This window comes from Anneissia japonica, unplaced genomic scaffold (assembly GCF_011630105.1).
Source record: "Anneissia japonica isolate Jap-2015-1 unplaced genomic scaffold, ASM1163010v1 scaffold415_len114518_cov173, whole genome shotgun sequence".
Taxonomy (NCBI): Eukaryota; Metazoa; Echinodermata; class Crinoidea; order Comatulida; family Comatulidae; genus Anneissia; species Anneissia japonica.
The window spans coordinates 43,884-65,019 of record NW_022739255.1 but is presented as its reverse complement, the minus strand read 5'-3'; the positions used below and the strand labels follow the sequence as shown (position 1 = coordinate 65,019).

Genomic DNA, 21,136 nt, shown 5'->3' with positions numbered 1-21,136 from the left:
TTTGCCTGTAACATTTTATGTAACAGTTTATGAGTAGTATTGTAAATAATTCCCGTTTGTTTATTGAAAACCGTTGGCATGATGCAATTTTTAACAATGACTGACAAAGAAAAAAGCTTAGAACTTACCGTACTTTATAATTTGAATTATTTACTGAAGACTATTAGGAACCGCATGAAAAGATGTTTTAGAAGGGCTTATACACTCTTTCGTTTGGGTGTGTCCCAATTTCTGTTGAAACTGGTAAATACAAAAACGTCCACCAAAATCCATTTTCCCAACTGTGTGAGGTCGTGGTCCGTATCAAATACCGAGTAATTTACTGTTCCTGGATGGGCCCGTATACGGTACGGACCTACATTTCTCCTATTGTTTTAATAATGCTGCCCTCTGTTGCCGACTCTTTTAGGGTATTTCCATAAAAATATAATAATAAGAATACTATTTATTTTATTATTTTATTTATTCAACTTTCTTTTATGAGGGTAGCTCTTACAGCGATGCTGACTCAAAGAGGCCCTCGTAACAAATACAAAACATACAGCATAACAAAACAAATACAGTAATACATGTAAAATATATACAGCACAATTATAAAATAGATTTTCGTTAACATTTTTAAAAAACAATTGCATAAACAAGATATAAAATTTCAAGTTTAATAAAAGCAGTCATTAAGATGATGTTAGTGCTATTTTTAGTCTACTTTTAAAAGAATAAAATGTATTGCAATTTCGTATGTCATTAGGAAGTGAATTAAGATAGGAAGGACCTTTATAAATAAAACTACTTTTAAACATTTCAGTCCTCGGTTTGGGCAAATTATAATGACCAGCAGTACCTGCTCTAGTAGAAGTATTCCTGCTTTGAACTTTCGTAAAAGGTTTGCAGAGGTAGTCTGGTCCGACACCAGAAGCAGACCTATATGCTAGGCAACCAAGTTGTAAATTGATTTATTGACTGACGTTGTGAATATTGAGTGTTGTGAAAAGGGTGGCTGATGATGTGAAAGGATGAGATTTTGATATTAGTTATGGACCTGGCTCCCCAAACGCTACAACAGTAATCAATATGGGTAAGAAAATGGTGTTGTAAATAAGAAGTGCTGTGCGTGTGTCAATGAATCTCCGTACTCGTGCCAGGGGAGTTGTAGAGAGACCGAGTTTTTAACGGAGGCTACGTATGTGCGAATTCCATGTAAGTTTGTCGTCAATTTGTTTGAATTGAGTGCCATTAATGTGCGTCTTAAGAGTGTTATTGCGACGCAATTTGTGGGCTGTGCCAATAAGCATAGATTCTGTTTTGTTGGTGTTGATGAGAAGTTTGTTTGCAGTAAGCCATTTGGTGAGACTTATAAGATCATCATTTAACTTTTTTTCAATGTTAGAAATGGAAGGATCCGAGACGTAAATAATAGTATCGTCAGCGTACATAAAAAATGAAAATGGTAAAAAGAAGGGGCCCAATTATTGATCCTTGGGGAATACCCATTTTAGTTGGTCTGGAGGAGGATGAGGTGGAGTTAATAATCACTTTTTTTGGGTCTGTTATAAAGGTATGAGGAGAACCATCGAATAGATAGAGGAGACAAACCATAATAAGAAAGTTTATTAATTAAAATACGATGAACTAAATCAAAAGCCTTACGAAGTTCAATGAAAATAGAGCCCGTAAGGTGTCCTTTGTCGATGTTGAGAAGCCAGTTATTGAGTGTATTGGTTACTGCTGTAAGCGTGGAGAAGCCAGGTCTAAATCCAGATTGATTAGGTCAGATAAGATTATTAGTGGAAAGGTGAGGATAGAGTTGTGTGTGGACTGCCTTTTCAATGATCTTAGAGGATATAGGGAGGATAGAAATGGGACGGTAGTTATTGAGGTCAGAAGTGTTGCCACCCTTGTGAATTGGGGTGACAGCAGCTTCTTTCCAACAGTCAGGGAATGTGCCTGTAGAGAGTGACAGATTAAAAATGTGAGTGAAAATAGGTGCTATTACTGGGGCTGCCAGCTTCAATAGTCTACCACTGATGCCGTCCAGACCAGTTGCTTTTTTGGGGCTGATTCCTTAAGAACAAAATCAACAGTTAAACCCTGGAAAGAAAATTCGGAAGAAATGTCATAAAGGTTAGTGGTAATAGCTTCAGCAGAGGAATTATCGTTATTAAGATTTAAGCCTATATTAATAAAATAATCGTTGAAAGAATTAGCAATTTCTAAAGGATCTGTTATTTCAGTGTCATTAACTTGGATGCAAGTGGGTTTGGATATATTTCTTTTACGAAGGAGGAGATGCCCAAGGCCCGAACATATCTTACCTGAATCACCTGCATATTCAGATATACAGTATATGATTTATAAAATTCTTCTTTAGCCTCTCTACATAGACTAGTTACACAATTTTTCAGATCTTTAGTTAATCGCCAGTCAAGCTCACATTTAGTACGCTTGGCTTTCGCCTTCATTCTATCTCTTCGGTGCATTAAATCAAATATATCTGGTCTGTTTTCAAGCCAGCCCGGTAGATTTAAAGCGTTTGGTTACAAATGGTGCGTGGTGATCGCACACTTTTTTTTAGACGATTAAATAAAAGATTGTAACACATGTTTACATCTTGGCATTCTTTTATATCTTTCTGTTCAATATTATTAACATCAGATAAAAATAAATCAATGTCAAAATGTTTAAAACTCCTAAATTGTTTAATAAAATGTCTATTTTTTTTTAAAGTTAAAATTAAGGTCAGTTAAAATATTATCATGGTCGCTAAGTCCACAAGTGCAAGTTTTCAAGTGCAAATGCACATTAGAAGTAATTACTACATCAATAAGAGTTTTTGTAGTTTTAGTTACACGTGTGGCTTCAGTTACAAGTTTTCCTTGTTCTGTCATTCCTAAGGAGATTAAATCCTGGAACAGAAAGTTCGCTGTCGCTAACTGTCTCATCGAGCTTTGTTTCACAGAGGGACAGAATATGGAATTTATTTTCTTTGAGATAGAGTCTTAATTGATCATTTTTTCTTGTTAAACTGTTTATATTAAAGTGCCCAATGCGCAAGTCACTTGGTTGTTTGAAGGCTAACCACCTCTCTTGATCGGTAGTAAGTGATTCTGGTGGAGGTGCAGGATATTTAAGTTTCATACAAGCACATGTATCACAGAACCATAGGATAGTTGGATTGTTCTGGAAAAATGCATAGCTATGTATACCCATTGGTATACATTTTATGTGTACATGACTATTACACTCACCACATACTTGATATTTTTGGTTTCGTCGTACATATTGGATATTTCTTGTTCACTCAGGCATGTCAATTGGCCTTGGTTTGCTGTCAGGCCTACGGTTTGAGGGGCTAAGTACCACCTTATTTCTTCATTAGAAGATCTGAATTTGGTAGTAGATGGATAATATATGAACGACAACTGGTTAACCAACAATCCTACTATTAGAATTGAGTATAAACTGTGCTTAATTTGTAAAAAGTAAGAGTACATTTTTACCCGTCTTATTTATGGTAATATTATTATGTATACTAAGCCTGAAAGTGGCGCTTTCCTACGGCATCTAGGATGGTACACATACACAACTCTGCATAACTCTGCATTGCTCCGCCATGTTGTCAGCACTCTAGTTGTTTAATAGCTCTATGTGTATTTCCCTAAAGTTATAGTAACTAGACAACAGTGTGACCACTGCTTGGGTATTTACCCAAGATCTTGGGTATTTTGACTTGGTCTTGGGTTCTTGGGTATACCGTTCAAATCCTTGGGTATTTTATTTTTACTAAGAAAATTAAATATTTTTGTCATAGAGGAAGAATTAAGAAGTAACAAAGTATATTTCAGTCCATTCAAGTAAGCAAAACTCAACGAAGTGCACATAACATTGTTAATTGACTGTTAATTGCTATAAGCATGGGTTCAGAATTGTTTATTTGTGATTTGTGTTGCCATTGATCTTACCTAATTAATGCATTACATAATAAAACTTGATCACTGATCTACTGATAACACTGGCCGACTGAGGGCGTATTTTTCGATCCGTAATATCACCTCATGAATATTAATTTTAAAAATTAACACAAACAATTACAATCAAAAATAGTTTATAAAATTAACTAAAAGGGAAACTATACATGCGAAAAACACGGGGGTTTTTTTCAAATTTCAATGCATTTTTAGGAAGCTTGGGTAATTTTGGGCAAATTTTGCTGAATCTTGGGTAATTTCGACCCAGTCATTGGGTATATCAAAAATTGGGAGTGGCCACGCTGCTAGACAAGGCTTAGCGATTGTATAGAGCAAAAAGTCGGCAATTCAGGGATTGATGTACTTGGATAGACAAGAATAGCGGGATTGTTTATAAACAATTATTTAATATTATTATATTAACTGGTTGAAAGCAATTTGAAGTTATAAGATACATATTTCTAATTTGTAAACCATCAAAACTGATAATTACAATTATTCGGACAGAACACTAGCAAAACAATGACTCGAGTCCTGTTAAAACTAGAGGACTCCCAAAGATTCCATCGGGATTGAACAGTTCAACAAAAAATGACGAGCCGGTCAGAACATTTATCAAATCAAACTAATTTTTAGGTACTTCGAAAGCCAATAAAATGTCGAGTAGTCGTATAATTTATATAAACTAAATGACTAATCCTATGCGGTGTTAGAGCCCTTTGAAAATAATACCGCAAAAAGCAAAAGTTTTCGTACGTTGTAAATCACTAGTGTATTTGCCGATTTTTCATAAAAAAAAAACAAGTGTACTTATGAATAGCCTAGTCTTGTATGTAATGTAATTAGAAACATTTTTTTAGCTTATAAAACTTCATTGAATCAATATAAGAATTTTTGGAGGCAAAAACCAAGAAAAAAAATCAGCAATGTTTCATCGTTTTCCTTTATCCACAGATACGGGTAGCGTTTATTTGCTCAAAACAAACCGTATTTAAAACCATAGAGCAAAAATATTGTGATTTTTAAAAATATTTCATTGTATAATACTAGTAGATAAGCCTATTTTTTAAATTTTTCATAATCATAATCAAATAAAATATACAAAACTTTGATTCACTTTTAAATAAAGTTCGTCCAAGTCCAAAATGGAATGTTTTCACAGAAATTGTAAAACATGTATAAACTTGGAAACTAAAAATCAATGTAATAAAATAAAGATTCAGATTAATATATGCGGAACAGTTAACGGAAAACAGGGTATCATGTGAACAATCATAATACACAGATTTTATAAAATTCAAATTATACCATATATTAAATAATAACATTTTCTTTCAATTTGTTTTAAATCTTTACTGAAATACGAACATTTTCGAAAATTTTCAGCAAATGTGTCATAACTATAATTGTAATAATTCTATCTCAGAGTTGTGCATCGATCCTCTTGGTGTTGAAGATGGGACTATTCCTGATGAACAGCTATCCGCATCAAGTGAACATAAATCTCAGGTTGGGGCACATCGTGGACGACTGAACATTGAAAGAGATAGTTGGGGGAGAGGAGCATGGCGTTCAAAAATCAATGACCAACACCAGTGGATTCAAGTTGACCTCGGCAAACTGCATAAGGTACATGGAGTAATCACACAAGGCCGCAACGAGAAAAGCTGGCCAAATTGGGTGACGTCTTATGAGATTTTTTACAGTGTCGATGGTAACCTGCTTCAACCAATCAGGAAATCAGATTGTCAAGTAACTGTAAGTGTCAATAAATGTTTTTTTCCAAATATATTTACATATATTATTTTTTCCTTTTTTATTGAGAGTAATCACTTGTATGTTATATCAAAATAATATCCTAAAAATTAAAATTTGAAAATTAACAAGAACATAAATAAATAAATAAATAGATGGTAGATAGATAGATAGACAGACATACACATAGACCGACAGAACGACAGACCGACAGACAGACAAACAAACAAACAAACAAATAAAAAAATAAATAAATAAATAAAATGATAATATTGTGATATTTATATCTGCTATTTCGTTTTCTTTTGTACAGTATATAATGTTTTATATTTGTCATTCTGTTTTTTTGCAAGTTGTCTGTTACATGTTTTAGGAAATATCGTGTATTTAAAAATTTCTATATAATTTTGAAGACAAATAAAATTTCTTGTATCTTGTATGTGTTTAGAACTTAAAGTTTACCTTTAGATTATGTGATAAAATTTTGTTGGAAAACATTTTCTTTGAACCTTTCTTCGAGCAATTTGTCCGTATTCATCCATCTGACTAGTAAACATACAGATTTATATAAGGCCTGTTATCATCATATATATATATTTTTTATTTAGTTGGTCCGATGATTTTGTTTTATACTATTTCATTTTTATGGGGTAGGGCTCCTGACCATGGGAACCTTGAACCTTAAGGCCCCGGTTCATCGAATCGCATGCTGAACCACAGGTAGTTACACCTCTGGTTATATTCGAATAATGTGCTGAGAACGCAATGTTAATCATAAGATTATGTGATATTTATAGAGGTTTGTTGGAAATTCAGATCAAGACACTAACGTGACAAACATATTCCCTGACCCTGTCTACGCCCAATTCGTCCGTATTCATCCAGTTGACTGGAATCGCCATATAAGTTTACGATTTGAGGTTCTTGGATGCTCAGCAGGTAAATAAAAATAATATACCAATTAGATTTAATTTAAAAATTGAGTAGTAATAATGGCAATGACAATGATAATGATAATAAATGTCTGTTTATATTTCCATAGAAAACAATAAAAAGCTAAAAGTATTAAAGTGTTCATAAATATACATAACAAAAAAAATAAGAGAAGTATTTAACACCGGCACGATTCTATAACGAATTATTGTGTATGCGATAAAACACATTTTAACAAATCAATTCAAATAATGTCATATTCATGGAAAAACGATACAATCGTCGTTACTACTTCGGTTTTATCGTCTTTCCATAATTATGGCGCCATTTCAACATTTGTCATACTATTTTGTTATTATAAACACGATAAATCGTTATCAAAATTTTCTATGAACAATTCCTTTTTAGCATTTTATCGTTATCGTTGCATGTATAAACAGGTCTTAATGACAATTATGGCATTATATTGTGATTATAATTTACGGTAAATGATGTTGAAATTATTGTTTATGAATACTAATGAATTATTAAAATGCAAAAGTATTATTCAAATGTTAATATGTCTTAAACGTTTATTACAATATATTCAATTGTCTTTCGTCTGAATCACAGCTTGTTTTGGTAATCAGACGTTACGAATTAGTAAAAATAAATCGATATGAAGAATTAAGACAGTCTTACAGTATAAGTAGGCCTAATTTTATTTATTATACCACTGTAAATTTGTTTTGTGTAGGTCCGGTGTTCTCAGAGCTGGGTGGACGCTCCACTTATTACAAGTCTTTTCGTAACAATCTACAATGTTCTGTAACGAACAAAAACTCGAAAAGAAGTTGCATTAGATGCGCTGTGAAGTGCATGAGGGCGCTAGGATGCAAGTATTTCAAATACGATGGAGAATGCCATATTTATACCTGCAGTAACAATGACTATTTTGTTGCCTTTCAGTATAATGGTTAAACTTGGCCTTTCCCTCGGATATTGTTGCTAGGATTTGAAAGATTTAAACGTACGCGTGTTCATGGATATACGTATATCCGCCTTGTCCTTATTAGTCAGTCGCTAACTTTGATCATTCCAGAAATGTTTATTAAATTTCTTAGATAATGCATGCTTTGTATTTGTTGCAACAATCATCATTCTTCAAAAACCGATAAAGTCTTGACTAAATGAAACTGTGGGTGTAGTAATTTTAGTACAAATTCGTTCGTTGTTTTTATTGGAACTCATAAAGTGGTTCGTGTTTGTAATTTGTACTGGATGATTTTGGTATTAAGCAAAAGTATAGGACTTTCTTAGTCAGAGCTAACGCTTTATGTAGGACATCTTCAAAGTGTTCCGCAGAAATTAAATGTTTAGGACGTAATTATTGCGTAAACGGTTCCTCTATGACTATATAAATTACTTTAGTGAGGCTCTATCAGAAATACTTAGTCATAATTACCTTTGGGTCATTAAAAAAGAACTACTAATATTTATTTAATGTTGGAGCCTGTAACTTTATTCAATAACATCCCTTCATGCTATGTAGACTGGATAAAATATATACGCAATTTTGTGAGTAGATTTTGTGCTGAAAACTGTATAATCAAATCTATTGTTCACTGTGCTCTTCCTCCCTCACTAATTGGCGATGGTGTAAACTAATTTATTTGTACTGTAATTTGAAATTTTCTAGTTAATTGTGGGGAATATAAAGTATACATATGCTTTCTTGTATTAATTTATAGGTCTATTTTTTTTATATAATGCTATTTATATATGCATTAAAGCGATAAATGGATAATTTTATTCTTAGTAATATGTATTTTATTCAACATACTAACGGTTTGAATGAATGTATTTTAATGTAGATTTAATTGAAGTATTTTGTAAATTGAAAATGTGATTTTGTTTAATATAATCGTGAAAATAGAATTATTTTCATAATACATCATAGATTAGAATGCTATGCTCCAGCACATAAATATTGTGGCTAAGGCTCAACAAAACGACAACGTGAAACATGCAAAAACACGTGCGTTTATTGGACAACGTCGTGTTTGTAAGCACGTTCGTATTCCTGGCCCTAATTGGTCAGTTGGTAAGATTGGGTGACATTCCAGAAATGTCCAAAGTGTAAACAATAGAATATAATGTTGGTGTAGGTATACTTGGTGAAGAGCAAGTAGGATTTAGGGACATTTACTCCACTAATGATAATATGTTTGTACTCCGTTCCATACTTGAATTATACTTAAAGAAACATAAGCGGTTGTATTGCACGTTTATCGATTACAACTTAGTGTTTGACCTGGTTGACCTATTATCTCTATAGAGTAGACTAATATTATTATGTGGTATAAATGGTAAAGTCATTCATGTCTTTTATAATTTGTCTGCTAACACGAAGTTATGTGTCAAACAGATTGGTGTGATATCCGAATTTTTCTCATGTAATGTTGGAGTGCACCAAGGAAAAAATTATCTCCGCTTTTATTTGCTATTTATCTTAATGACTTCGAATTTTTTTGTTAGTCGTTATTATAAAAGTTTGGATCACTTAGATAATGAATTTAATAATGTCTTAAGTGATGATGATGTGGAAGAATTCCTCAGACTATATGTGCTATTGTATGCAGATGATACAATTATTATGTCCGAAAGTCACTCAGAACTCTAGAAAGTACGGTATTAAGTATGATTACTGCGACATGTGGAAGCTCACAGTCAATACGAGTTAAACAACAATTATAATTTTTTCAAGGGTTCCATGGTAGGGTTCAAAATACTCCAATTTTTATGTTTGGAGATAAAAAAAAATAGAAATTATAGATGATTATGTCTATTTAGGTACAACATTTAATTTTAATGGAAAATTTTAAAAAGCCATTGATAAGCAAGTAACACAGAGCAATATACAGCGTGATAACTCAATAAACAATTAAGTCTACCGTTAAGCATTCAGTGTGAACTGTTTGACCATAGAGAAAAAAGAACAGTTCTATTTTCTCTATGGTTTGACCAGCTTGTTTTGCCTATAATTAGTATATGGTTTTGAAGTCTGGGGATTCCAAAAACTAGATCGAGGCTTTTTACAAGACCAGAGTTTATAAATGTCCTAACGGATTGTAAAATAAAAGACACTATGACTATGATAACTTTGATAACTTCAATAAAAAGTTGATAGCAAATAGTAGGCATATTAATCTCCGATTGAGTGATATCTCAAAACAGGAATGGCTGCACGAAGTTAACACAAATAGAAAGTGTGAAAATCATAGATCCTTTTAAGTGTGATCTCGTATCTGATCTTTGTAGGTGTAATGATCAAGCTACAAATTGTACTCTGTGTAATCAAAATAATACCGGAAATAATTCCATTATTTATTTGTTTGCCCTACACTAATTAAGAATGTATTAAAAAATATCATTACACTAGATACAGTGCACTAATTATTTAATACCAGATCAAAAAACAGCTCTCAAAACTTGCTCAATTTATTCACAAGATATCGTGTTTGTTTGGCTATAATAATTATTGTTTTTACTTAGCTTTATTATTGTTATTGTTAACTTTATTAGTCATGCAGTGTAAGCTGACCGATTATTTTGTATGTTCGCATGAGAAATAATGTTCTCTCATACCCCGAAAGGGGTCGAATAAGAAATAAAGTGGTTGTGATTTGTCATTGATATTGTACTTGTTGATAGTAATTTAAAATTTGAAGAGCCTGTAAATAATATTTATAATTGATAAAACAGGAAGCAGTGAAATTACATGAAAACATCTCGAACCGAACATCAAAAGTTATAACCCCGCGATACCGCCGTTTTCTATTACATAATCAACTGATAAACACGATAAGTAAATTGTTTTGCGTATGCTAGCTATTGTGTAAGTACACATCCACTTCTCCTGCATCGCGTTCTTATAGTGATCTCTCAACGTCATGCCATACTGCCTTAATTATATACAGGAATGACGAATGTACATCGCGACAATTTTTTTTTTTAATATTTTGCAAATACGCGCGATGACGAGTCCATATTCCATTTTAAAATACCAATCAAACAATACATCTAGAGTGTCAGCTTTTTAAATATCAACTGTTTGACCTGCATACAAGGAAGGTGAATGTAACGTGTATTTCAGGTATCGTAGGCCTAGGTGGCCTATTGGCTGAGAAATTATGTTTTTTATTTTTTTTTTCATACAGTTAAGGCAGAAATTATAAAGGGCGCTATTTTAGGTCAGTTTTGTGAACTGATACACATAATTATGCATGCTCGACCGCCCCTTGTGAATGGTGAAACATAGTTCAGTGGTGTACCTAGTAAGCTTCAGGGCTTATGCGTGAATGAATGCTACGGCGTATGCCAAAAGCTCTTAAATAGGCCTTGGCAGTCAAAACAGTGTAAAAATTAATGGATTGTAAATGTAAAATGTCCGTATGATTAGACACAGTATGTATAGCAATAAAAATAATGTTTCTAGCCGTAATTATGTGTAATGGAGTGTATCTGGTGGTATTTGAATCTGTTCAACCATGAAGCCTCCGTGGTCTAATGGTTATGACGCTCGCCTTGACAGCAAGAGGTCGCAGGTTCGAATCCCGCCAGAAAGCATTTTATTACACAATTACTTTATTCATTTATTTACAGGACTACATTCGTTGACGTAATAATACATCGTGTATTATTACGTCCTTTATTCTAACACTTATTTTCGTTCCTTTAATGATTATTATATAAGCATTTAAGAGTGTTAACGCCTACCTTTATTTATATTATATGAAACAACAACAACAATAATAATAAAGATTTATAAAGCGCACATCTCCACCAATAGTGCTGAAGGCGCATAGTCAATTAAACCACAAGATCCATATAATTCCCAGAAGAATTTCAAGCACAATCCGTATACCAATTATCCCATCGAGGCAATGTTGCTCCCCACGCAGATACTCAAAAGCAGTATGTTGAGCATCAGCACCTTCCACCCCAGGATAAGCTAAGGGCTCCACTACCGTGCACTGCAAAAGGAGCAACATTGCGTCGACAGAGAAAAGTGGCATCATGTTTTTTTTTTTAATTATATTTTTGTTTTGTAAAAAATATAAATTCAACAGAGAAACATCAAGGTAGTCTATACGCCTCGGTGAAAATCCAAATGAATTCCAGAAGAATTTCGAGCAGAATCCGCATACCAATTATCCTATCGAGGCGGTGTTGCTCCCCATATAAGTATGCGCAGATACTCAAAGGCAGTACGTTGAGCATCAGCACTTTCCACCCCAGGATAAGCCCAGGGTTCCACTACCGTGCAATGAAAAAGGAGCAATATTGCGTCGACAGAGAAAAAGTAGTATCATATTTTTTTTTTGATTAATATAAATTCAACAGAGAAACATCAAGGATCTTTATATGCGTCGGTGAAGAGATGCAATTTTAAAGTTTTTTAAAACAAATTTAAAGATTTAATGTGTTTGACGGAGCAAGGCAAAGCGTTCCAAAGACGAGGAGCAGCAATACTAAAAGCTCGATCACCGTAAGAGTGATATGACTTTGGTTGGTGTAGAAAAAGTTTGTCACAAGAGCGCAAGTTACGCCCAGTAATATAAGGCCGAACCATGTCAGCAACATAGTCATGAACCAATATACAGGGGGCGCCTGCGACGCCCCCCCCCCCAACTTATATCACCAAAAACAATTTTTTTTTTGAAGATAATTTTTTTGAGATAATTGAATGGATACACAATTCCATAGAAAGGTTGATTCTATGTCACATCGCGCAATGCATAGCTACAAAGACAGTTTAAGCGCAGATGCACCCACATGGAAACCTTTGTGCATCAATCACTCTCTATTGAGGTCAGCAGGTATGTGCTGTCAGACAACCCAATGCACAGTGACCACAGTACACTGATATGTGTGCACATCTCCATTGACGACACCGCTTCAGTAGACTTACTCTTTTAATAAAGTACAGTTTTTGTGTAGACAACATTTGACACCTTTGACGTGTAAGTTTTGCTTCCTTATTGTTTTCAAGTACAGTACCTGGTTTAATCATATTGTGTAATTTACAAGACATATTGTATGAAACTGTATAATCCTGTTGTCTCTAATTAACATGAAAGTAAAGTAGGCCTACCTAAACCTAGGGCCTAGGCCTATTTTCTGTGGCAGATTTAAGGGGTGGGGGTGTGGCGCGTAAGGGGCGTACGCCAACCCCCCCCCCCCCCCCCCTATTTTTTTTCAAAGAAAAAATTACACCCACAGTATTTAAGTCTTCTTTTCCTACCAAAAACACCATAGGAGAGTGCTATTCATAAATCCACTTTTGTCAGAAATAGAACACTTGTAATTTACTCAATGTTAATATACAGTAGCAAGTTTTGATGTTTGAGGACTTTTTTTAAAGGATTTTGGATATTAGTTTCCCTTTTTACTGATTTTGGGATTTTTATGCTCAATGTTGCTGAGAAACTTATCATGTTTTCTAGAAGTGAAATTTCTCTTTTGAAATGGTGTACATTTATGAGCCTTTGATTATTTTTGAGATGTTCGAGAGGCACTAAATCCCACAGCTGTGAGTAGATGAATTAATAATGACACATGTCATAGTTGCATATTGCAGGTACCCTGTATATTAAAATTTCTTTTAAAAGCCATACACCTATTTTTTTTTTTATTTGTTACTGAAAACTACCATGCTAGATAGTCAAAATCGACTCAATACAACCTCATATTCCTGAAATGTGCTGGGCTTCGCCCCCTTGCACCCCCACCAGGGGCTCTGCTTCTCAACCCTGCCAGGGGTCCTAGGCGCACCCCCTCACCCCCAGCCTAAGGCTGATCGCTTAGCTCGCAGATTGCGCCCCACCCCCTTTTCTGGCAGGCTGGATCAGCCGCCTGCCCTCGGTGCTTCGTACCATGGCTGGTCGTCCATCTTTACTTTTGCTAAATCCTGTATCCGCCCCTGATTTATACATTTAAAAACTATTAATAATATCTTAAAAACATTGCGGTGTTGTACCGGGAGCCAATGTAATGATTTCAGAGTATTTGTTATATGTGAGTTCTTGGATGACTTGGATAACTACACGTGCTGCAGCATTTTAAATGAGTTGAAGCCGTTGGATTTGTTTATGTGGAAGTCCATACAAGTGCGAGTTACCCATGTCATGGCGTGAAGTAACAAATGAGTGAACAAGTTGTTCAGCAGCTGCATTGTCAATGTATTTCCTAATTCTTCTAATGTTACGTAAATAGAATGAAGATGTTGAAATGATATTTGAAATATGTCTACTCATTGTCATATTAGCATCCATAGTAACACCAAGATTTCTCATCTGCGCAGCAGAGCCTATTAGGGTTTCCCAAAAAGCTAAATTACTCAGTGTAAGTTTTTCCAACTGTTGGCGTGACACAAGAAGTATGTATTCAGTTTTGTCATCATTCAATTTTGGAAAATTTTGCTTCATCCAAACACGTAACTCAGAAATGCAATTTTCGAGCGATTCTAGAGAGCGGTTAAGTTGCGTCATGGAGGTAAATATGAGTATCGTCAGCATAAACATGGTAGGAAAAGTTATATTTGCAAATTATATCCTGAATAGGTAGGGTATGAATTGTGAACCATTGTGGCCCAAGAACAGATCCTTGAGGAACAGAAAAATTGAAGGAACTTTCCTGGGAGAAAGCGTCCCCTATACATACATGATGACGTCTGTTTGTCAGATAAGATCGAAACCATTCGAGTGCACGACCTTTGACTCCAATGTGCTTACTTAATCTACGAAGCAAAACAGTGTCGAAAGCTGCACCTAAATCTAATAGAACTAAAGCAGTATGTTTGCCATCATCCATTGCACGTAGGATGTCGTTGCTTACTTTAAGTAAGGCTGTTTCAGCGCTATGAAGTGCTTTTTGTAAGCAGATTGGAACGAATCAAGTAAATGTTCTTTAACATGGGCCAATAATCGTTTTTAGACACTAAACTATTTGTTTCTAGCAGTAATTATTGTGTAATAGGGTGTATCTGGTGGTATTTGAATCTGTTCAACCATGAAGCCTCCGTGGTCTAACGGTTATGACGCTCGCCTTGACAGCGAGATATCACAGGTTCGAGCCCCGCAAGAGGTATTTTATAACACAATTTCTTTATTCATTTATTTACAGGACTACATTCGATAAGAACTATACTACACGATGTATTATTATGTCCTTTATGCTAACACTGTATTTACCTTCCTTTCATGATTATATATACACTGTTATTTTGAAGGAGTTATTTTAACTCCAAAGGAGTTATTCTGTACCTAAAAAAGGTACAGAATAACTCCTTATATATGCTTACGATATAAATATAGGCCTATACTTCTATTCATATTGTATATAAACGAAAAGTCCAATTGGGTATGTTTTTCAAAGGGATAATGTATATTTTTCTATAACACGACAGAAAGGTCCATAAAGTATACAGACGTTTTAATGAGAAATAAAATAATATTTTGTTAAATGGGAGAATGCTAGCGAAAATAATTTTGTTTACGAATACCCCTTGGTACTAGGTTCGTAAAATACAGTAGACGTTATTAAACAAGCCTTTCTACCGGGTGACGTCGACGGCCTTGGAGCTGGCTGGCTGTTTATCTGGCTCTAACCATGACAAAATAGAACGCTCTAACTTGGCATCGAACGCCAAGTAGGGAAAATCGTATCATATTTCAAAATTTAGATAAGTGGCGACCAGCGTGACCACTCACAATCCTCACGAGGGGTCAGATTTACTCGACGAAAGCAATGTGAGCGTGGTCGAGCTTCGATTAAAATGTTCCGAAAGTGGCCCCGTGGGGGGGGGGGGCAAGCCCCCGAAAATGTTAACAATTAGGGGTTTCAATTGTGCTCGGGGGGGGGGGGGATTTTAATGGTCACATTGGTCAAGAAATAAGTAATGGTGACCTTGATACTAACAACAATGGTAAAGGCCTACTAAACTTCAGAGATAATTCAAATATGACAACCTTAAATTGCACTATATTTTGTGAGGGCACGGTGGTGCAGAGGTTAACAAAAAAGCACAATTGATTACATGATGTGCTCTACGAATATTAATTATGCCAGCATACAATTGATGAAGATAGAAACCTTAGTACCGGAAGTGATCATAACACCTAACTGACCCTGTTCCTTGCAATGTTCCAATTCCCGCTCTCTGTAATGTTGACTTTGGCATTGAATCTGTTAAAAAGGTATATCCTAATAAATCTGCAGGCTGACTTCATTCACCCCTAATTCTTAAATCTGCCTCTGAATTCATTTCCCATCTCTTTTCTCATCCCATTTCCCAAACTTTTTACCTTGTCTTTGAATGAAGGGATTCTTTCCCATGCATGGAAGATCGCTCACATAACACCTGCCTACAATTCTGGAGATAGGTCGCTTATTTCTAATTACAGACCTATTACCTTAACCTCATTTAAAAAAAATCTTTTATTTTGTTATTTCTAATAATTTACTTCTGAATTTTCCTGTATCTGATGCTCAACATGGTTTTTTCCCCTTCACACTCATGTGCCACTAAACATAACAAACTTACCCATGCCTGGAATGCTCTTAATAAACCTACCACTAAGAATTGAAGTCGTGTTCTTAGATTACGCCGTCATTTGACAAACTTGTCCCTCATGTTGCACTTAAAATAAACTTTTGACCAATTGAAATATCCAAGGAAATGTCTGAAGATGGATTATGGAGGTGGAAGAGTAGTGTCATCTATATAACGTCTGGGATTCTCCGAGGTAGCGTTCTCAATGATTTTGAGTAATTGCTTTTCAAAATTATTTGTCCATACATTGTTTAATAGAATTAACTATCAATATAACGTTAAATAAACGATTTGTTGACCACTTCCAGAACTAATACTTTGGCCCTAAGGGACATGAATAATAAGACTGTTGATCTATAATGAAAAACAATTTTGGATTTGTAGGCAATTTTTTAAGCCCCCATATTATATAGCTCATTTAATCAAAACTGGCTTGTGCGACAACTTAACCCCTTCCCTTTTGTCTTCAGTCACAGTGTGCACTCTTTTACTGATGACACTGTCATCTCCGCGTAGCACAAATTAAGTTAAATTATGTGTTTAGAACTTTGAATGATGCATGTCCAGAACAGTGGCGGCAGCGGGGCTTAAGTCCCCCACCTGATAGGTCAAGCCCCACCCACCCACGTCGGACAGAGCTCGTTGGGCAGTCAGACCATAAAAAATATAAAAATAGGCCCACACCAAGCCAACACGTGTCTGTCACAGTCTGAGAGTGCCATTTCCGGCCATCCATAGGTTAATATTCTTAAAAAATCTCATTTGGAGGGGAACACTGTCTCAGCCCCTTCAATTCCCCAAGCTCAGGCCTACGATCTCAAGTCCCCCTGTCGGACAGCTTAGCCCCTCTAGAAAGTATATCCTAGAGCCGCCACTGATCCAGAATATTTGAAAGAAGGGATTTAATATACATAATTATAACACAAGATTTGCTTCTTTTTTTAATTTTTAGAGATAAACAGGGTAACAATTTTAAATCCACTTTTTCGTCTAAAACCATTTGCCCTTGGAACTTGCTACCTAATCCAATTCAGGAAAGTAATAGTATACCAATCTTTTAAAAAAAATTGAAGTTACATCTGTATTCAATATTATCAAATAGGGACAGTGGGGTGGGATAAATAATTATTATCTTCCAGAGACAAGTGGTTTATTATAAAGAGTTTAAACTTATAATACTGTATCTATTTTTTGTGTTTGTGTTTCAGGAACCACAATGGAAATAAGTCGGCCGTTTGGGTACTTTATTGTGTTTTAATCCCATAATTTCTTTATGTTATTTTATTTATTATTGTATGTGATTGTTCGTGAATTCTAAATAAAAAAAGAAAGAAAAAATGAAAAGAAAAGTCATCTACAAAACATAACGACGAAATTAATATCTATTGCAGACCTTAATTTGCTTCATTCATACTGCACTCTCATCAAGATACAACTTAATGTTGGAAGAGCCAAAATCATGCATTCTCGTTCTAAAAAAAATCGTTTTGCCCTGTTCACCACATGCCTTACCTTCCTCTTCAATCGTTTACTTCTTCGCTGCCAATTTTGCTCTTGAAAGGGCACTTGTTCTACCGATCATGAAATGTGTTATGTAATATGTCATGATCATGAAATATGTTCCCTCATGGTTTCCACACACCAAAAAATATAGACCGCATTGAAGTGTTGCAGCACAGAGCAACGCGTCTTGTTCTAAAGCAAAGCCAGTGGAGTATGCCCTATGAAGCGCGCCTTGCACTCCTATGGCCTACACTTTCTTTAAGAAGGGACTTTATTTCAATTACATGTATTTGTAAGTGTCTTATTGACTGTTGTGTACGTAATTTTACCTTTGTTAATAAACGTCACCCTGAAAACCTTCGATTCATGCATCAATATGCCAGAACCAATTGTCTCCACTATTCTGTTATCCATCAATTTCCGAGACTTTCGGAAAAATTACCCACGAATTTAAAAACTCACTTATTTTAGAATCTATCCATTCATTTATGTGGGCACTTAAACGTCATATACTTAATACTTTTCAATTATACTTGGATTGTACTAGGGGTTCTACAAGAAAATTGTGTACTGATATCAACGGCTTATCTGGTGTTGCCTATATATGAAAAAATAACAAAAAAAATCGTTTAAAATGCTTAAATTAATTCATTTTACCTATGTATATTTCTGAAGACTTTGTATAATAAATTAAGTAGTTTACAAATCTTACTCAACGCCAAATTCTCAAATCATATTTTTCTACAAAAAAAAAGTCTTGTAAAAACATGATTTTTTTTTTTTTTTTAAACATTGTATTTTTAAGCCGGGGTGGTTAAGTATATCATGCTCACGCAATAGTGGTTAGGTTCGCTTTTGAGTTGCTGTCCAACCACACGATGGATCGTAGTTTGCAGTCTGGGTTTGACAATAAAGATAGAATAAGAATAAATACAATATTTCCATCCTACCATCAATTTGCCTTTAGTGCAAATATATGTCACTTAACGTACACCTCACCCAACAACAGAAAGCCCATGAGCAGGATGTTTAACAAATGAGTTAGCCCAAAAGCACTTATAAAACATCGCATGTAGGCCTATTTTGTATACATTTAGTCTTCAAATATCCACTGTAAATAAAATATTTCCGTAGCATCATTAATTTGCCTTGAGTGCAACTATGGGTTGCTCGAATCTTAAGGTCAATTTCAACAAAAATATGACTATTAAATTTACGCATGGACACATTAAATGCATAATTAATATTTTTGTTTGATCATTTTAAATAAACTATTTATAATTTTATGTAAATTTGAGGTATTTCCTGTCTTTTTGACTGATGACAGAAATTTTCCTGGAAAGGGCCGATATAATTTCAAGGGGAGCTAGTTCAATAAAAAGTTTGGAACCATTATATCGAATATTGTGTTGGAGTAAAGTAAGTTTGGGTAGAGGAAGGTGAAGGATGTCACGAATTCTGGTGTGTAAATAGGTGTGACTTTTGCAATTTTCATGCTGTTCAGAAACACTCCGCAAGTGAGGAAGATTTTGAAGATATGTAAAAGTAGGAAAAGGATAGGGTAAATAGAAAATTTAACAACTTTGTTATTGATTTCATCAATGCCTGATTGTACATCTTTAATAATTTGCTTTTATCTAGAGTTACAGTAAGTTTCAAGCTGTAATTTCTATTTTTATTCACAATATAATGTTCAACTGTTTAAAATTGATGGGGATATTTTTTTTATATTAAGTTTAATTCAAATTTAATAACTAATGTTGCCAAATTAATTATGGACTTAAATTTTTCATTTTATAAGCTGGTAACTTCAAATTATGCAAATTAGTCAGTTTGGTTTTATTTTATTTTCCAAATTGGACTAAAAAGGGATCTTACCATTCGTTGCTAAACTTGTAAATTTTAACGTGAATACAGGCATAACAAACAACCGAATTTCAATTCAAAATTTCCATTTAATATTTTTATAAACTAAGTGTATAATGGGTTTGGTAAGATCTATTAAATTTTAAAAAAATACTTCTGGACATGGTTGTCTAGTAATACAGGCACATTTTATCATATGTGGAACACAATGAATTATAAAGTACAATGGTATACAGTACTTTCATATTTTAATTGTATTGAGAATATAATTTTAATGGTGGCATTTTTTTTCCTTTAAAGACGTAGATAGTCAAAGTTTAGTAGCTTGAATGGACACTTGAAAAAGTATAGATGACACTGTCTATGTATTATTGTGTGCTTCTGAATAAATGTTTAAACTGCAAATCTGGTAATAGTTTGTTTTTATTGCTGACATTTGTTTTTAAATATGACTTGAATTTAACAACATTTTTTATTCACAAATTCAAGGTCGTATCGACGTCGATGAATGAGGTTGTTTCAACGCTAATACCTGGTATCCAGCTTTGTCTACCATCTTGTCAACGTCGATTTAACGTTGATGTTTTACGCTAATCCAACGTCGATATTTAAGTCGATCAACCATTCAAAACAAACGTTAAACCAACTATGTGTCGACGTCGATTTGCGGACGTTGCTTCAACCATGATATCTGACGTCGAGTCAAAGTCGATATTTGACATCGATTCACCGTTGTTTCAACGTTGATATTTGACGCCGATTCAGCTTTCAAATCCAACGTTTATCTAACCTCTTGTCGACGTCGGCGCGTGACGTTGGTTCAGCGTTGATATTTGACGTCGATTCACCTTTCAAATACAATGCTTATCCAGCCTCTTGTCGACGTCGGCGTTTGACGTTGGTTCATTGTTTATATTTGACACCGATTCACCTTTCAAATCCAACGTTTATCCAACCTCTTGTCGACGTCGGCGCGTGACGTTGGTTCAACGTTGATATTTGACGTCGTTTCAACGTTGATACCTGACGTCCATACAACGTTGATATGATACGTCGATCCAACGTCGATATTTGGCGTCGATTCACCTTTTAAATCCAACGTTGATTCCTCGTTACATCGACGTCGGCATTTGACGTTGTTTCAATGTTGTTTCGATGTCTATATGTCTGCTGGGAAGGTGCTAAATATATAGTACAATATTTTACTTTTCATAATCTGAAATAATTTTACTGTAATGCAAATCTGTATTTCCCATAACCTCACTATTATGATACTGTAATGCCTATCTGTGTATCACTACAATACAAATCGTACATGTTTCATATATCAGCTCTAAAGACAAAAAAGAAAAAAAAAAGTTTTTTGTTTTGCTAATCTTTAATTCATTACTGCTTCTATTTAAAGTTTATCGCTTTTGTCGTTGCTGTCTACTTACCTCCTATACCATCCTTTTTTTTCAGGAAGGTTTTTGAGGGTTGTTATTTGAGGAAGTATTTTTTAAATGTTTGTGTATACAAT

At 34.5% G+C, this 21,136-nt stretch overlaps 1 protein-coding gene across 1 annotated transcript; it reads left to right on the top strand.

Moving 5' to 3' along the window:
- The first annotated feature begins 5,247 nt into the window (after positions 1-5,247).
- On the top strand, positions 5,248-17,506 carry LOC117117870 (inactive carboxypeptidase-like protein X2). Its single transcript, XM_033262340.1, has 3 exons — positions 5,248-5,723; positions 6,518-6,659; positions 17,457-17,506. The coding sequence occupies exons 1-3, from the start codon at positions 5,355-5,357 to the stop codon at positions 17,504-17,506; spliced, it is 561 nt and encodes a 186-aa protein (XP_033118231.1). The 5' UTR covers positions 5,248-5,354.
- The last annotated feature ends 3,630 nt before the right edge of the window (positions 17,507-21,136 follow it).

Excerpts from the sequence above, each read along its gene's own strand:
- LOC117117870 (XM_033262340.1), top strand. The coding sequence starts at position 5,355 with ATGTGTCATAACTATAATTGTAATAATTCTATCTCAGAGTTGTGCATC. Across the intron at positions 5,724-6,517 it reads AATCAGATTGTCAAGTAACT|AGGTTTGTTGGAAATTCAGA; the intron begins GTAAGTGTCAAT and ends TGATATTTATAG. Across the intron at positions 6,660-17,456 it reads GGTTCTTGGATGCTCAGCAG|GAACCACAATGGAAATAAGT; the intron begins GTAAATAAAAAT and ends TTTGTGTTTCAG.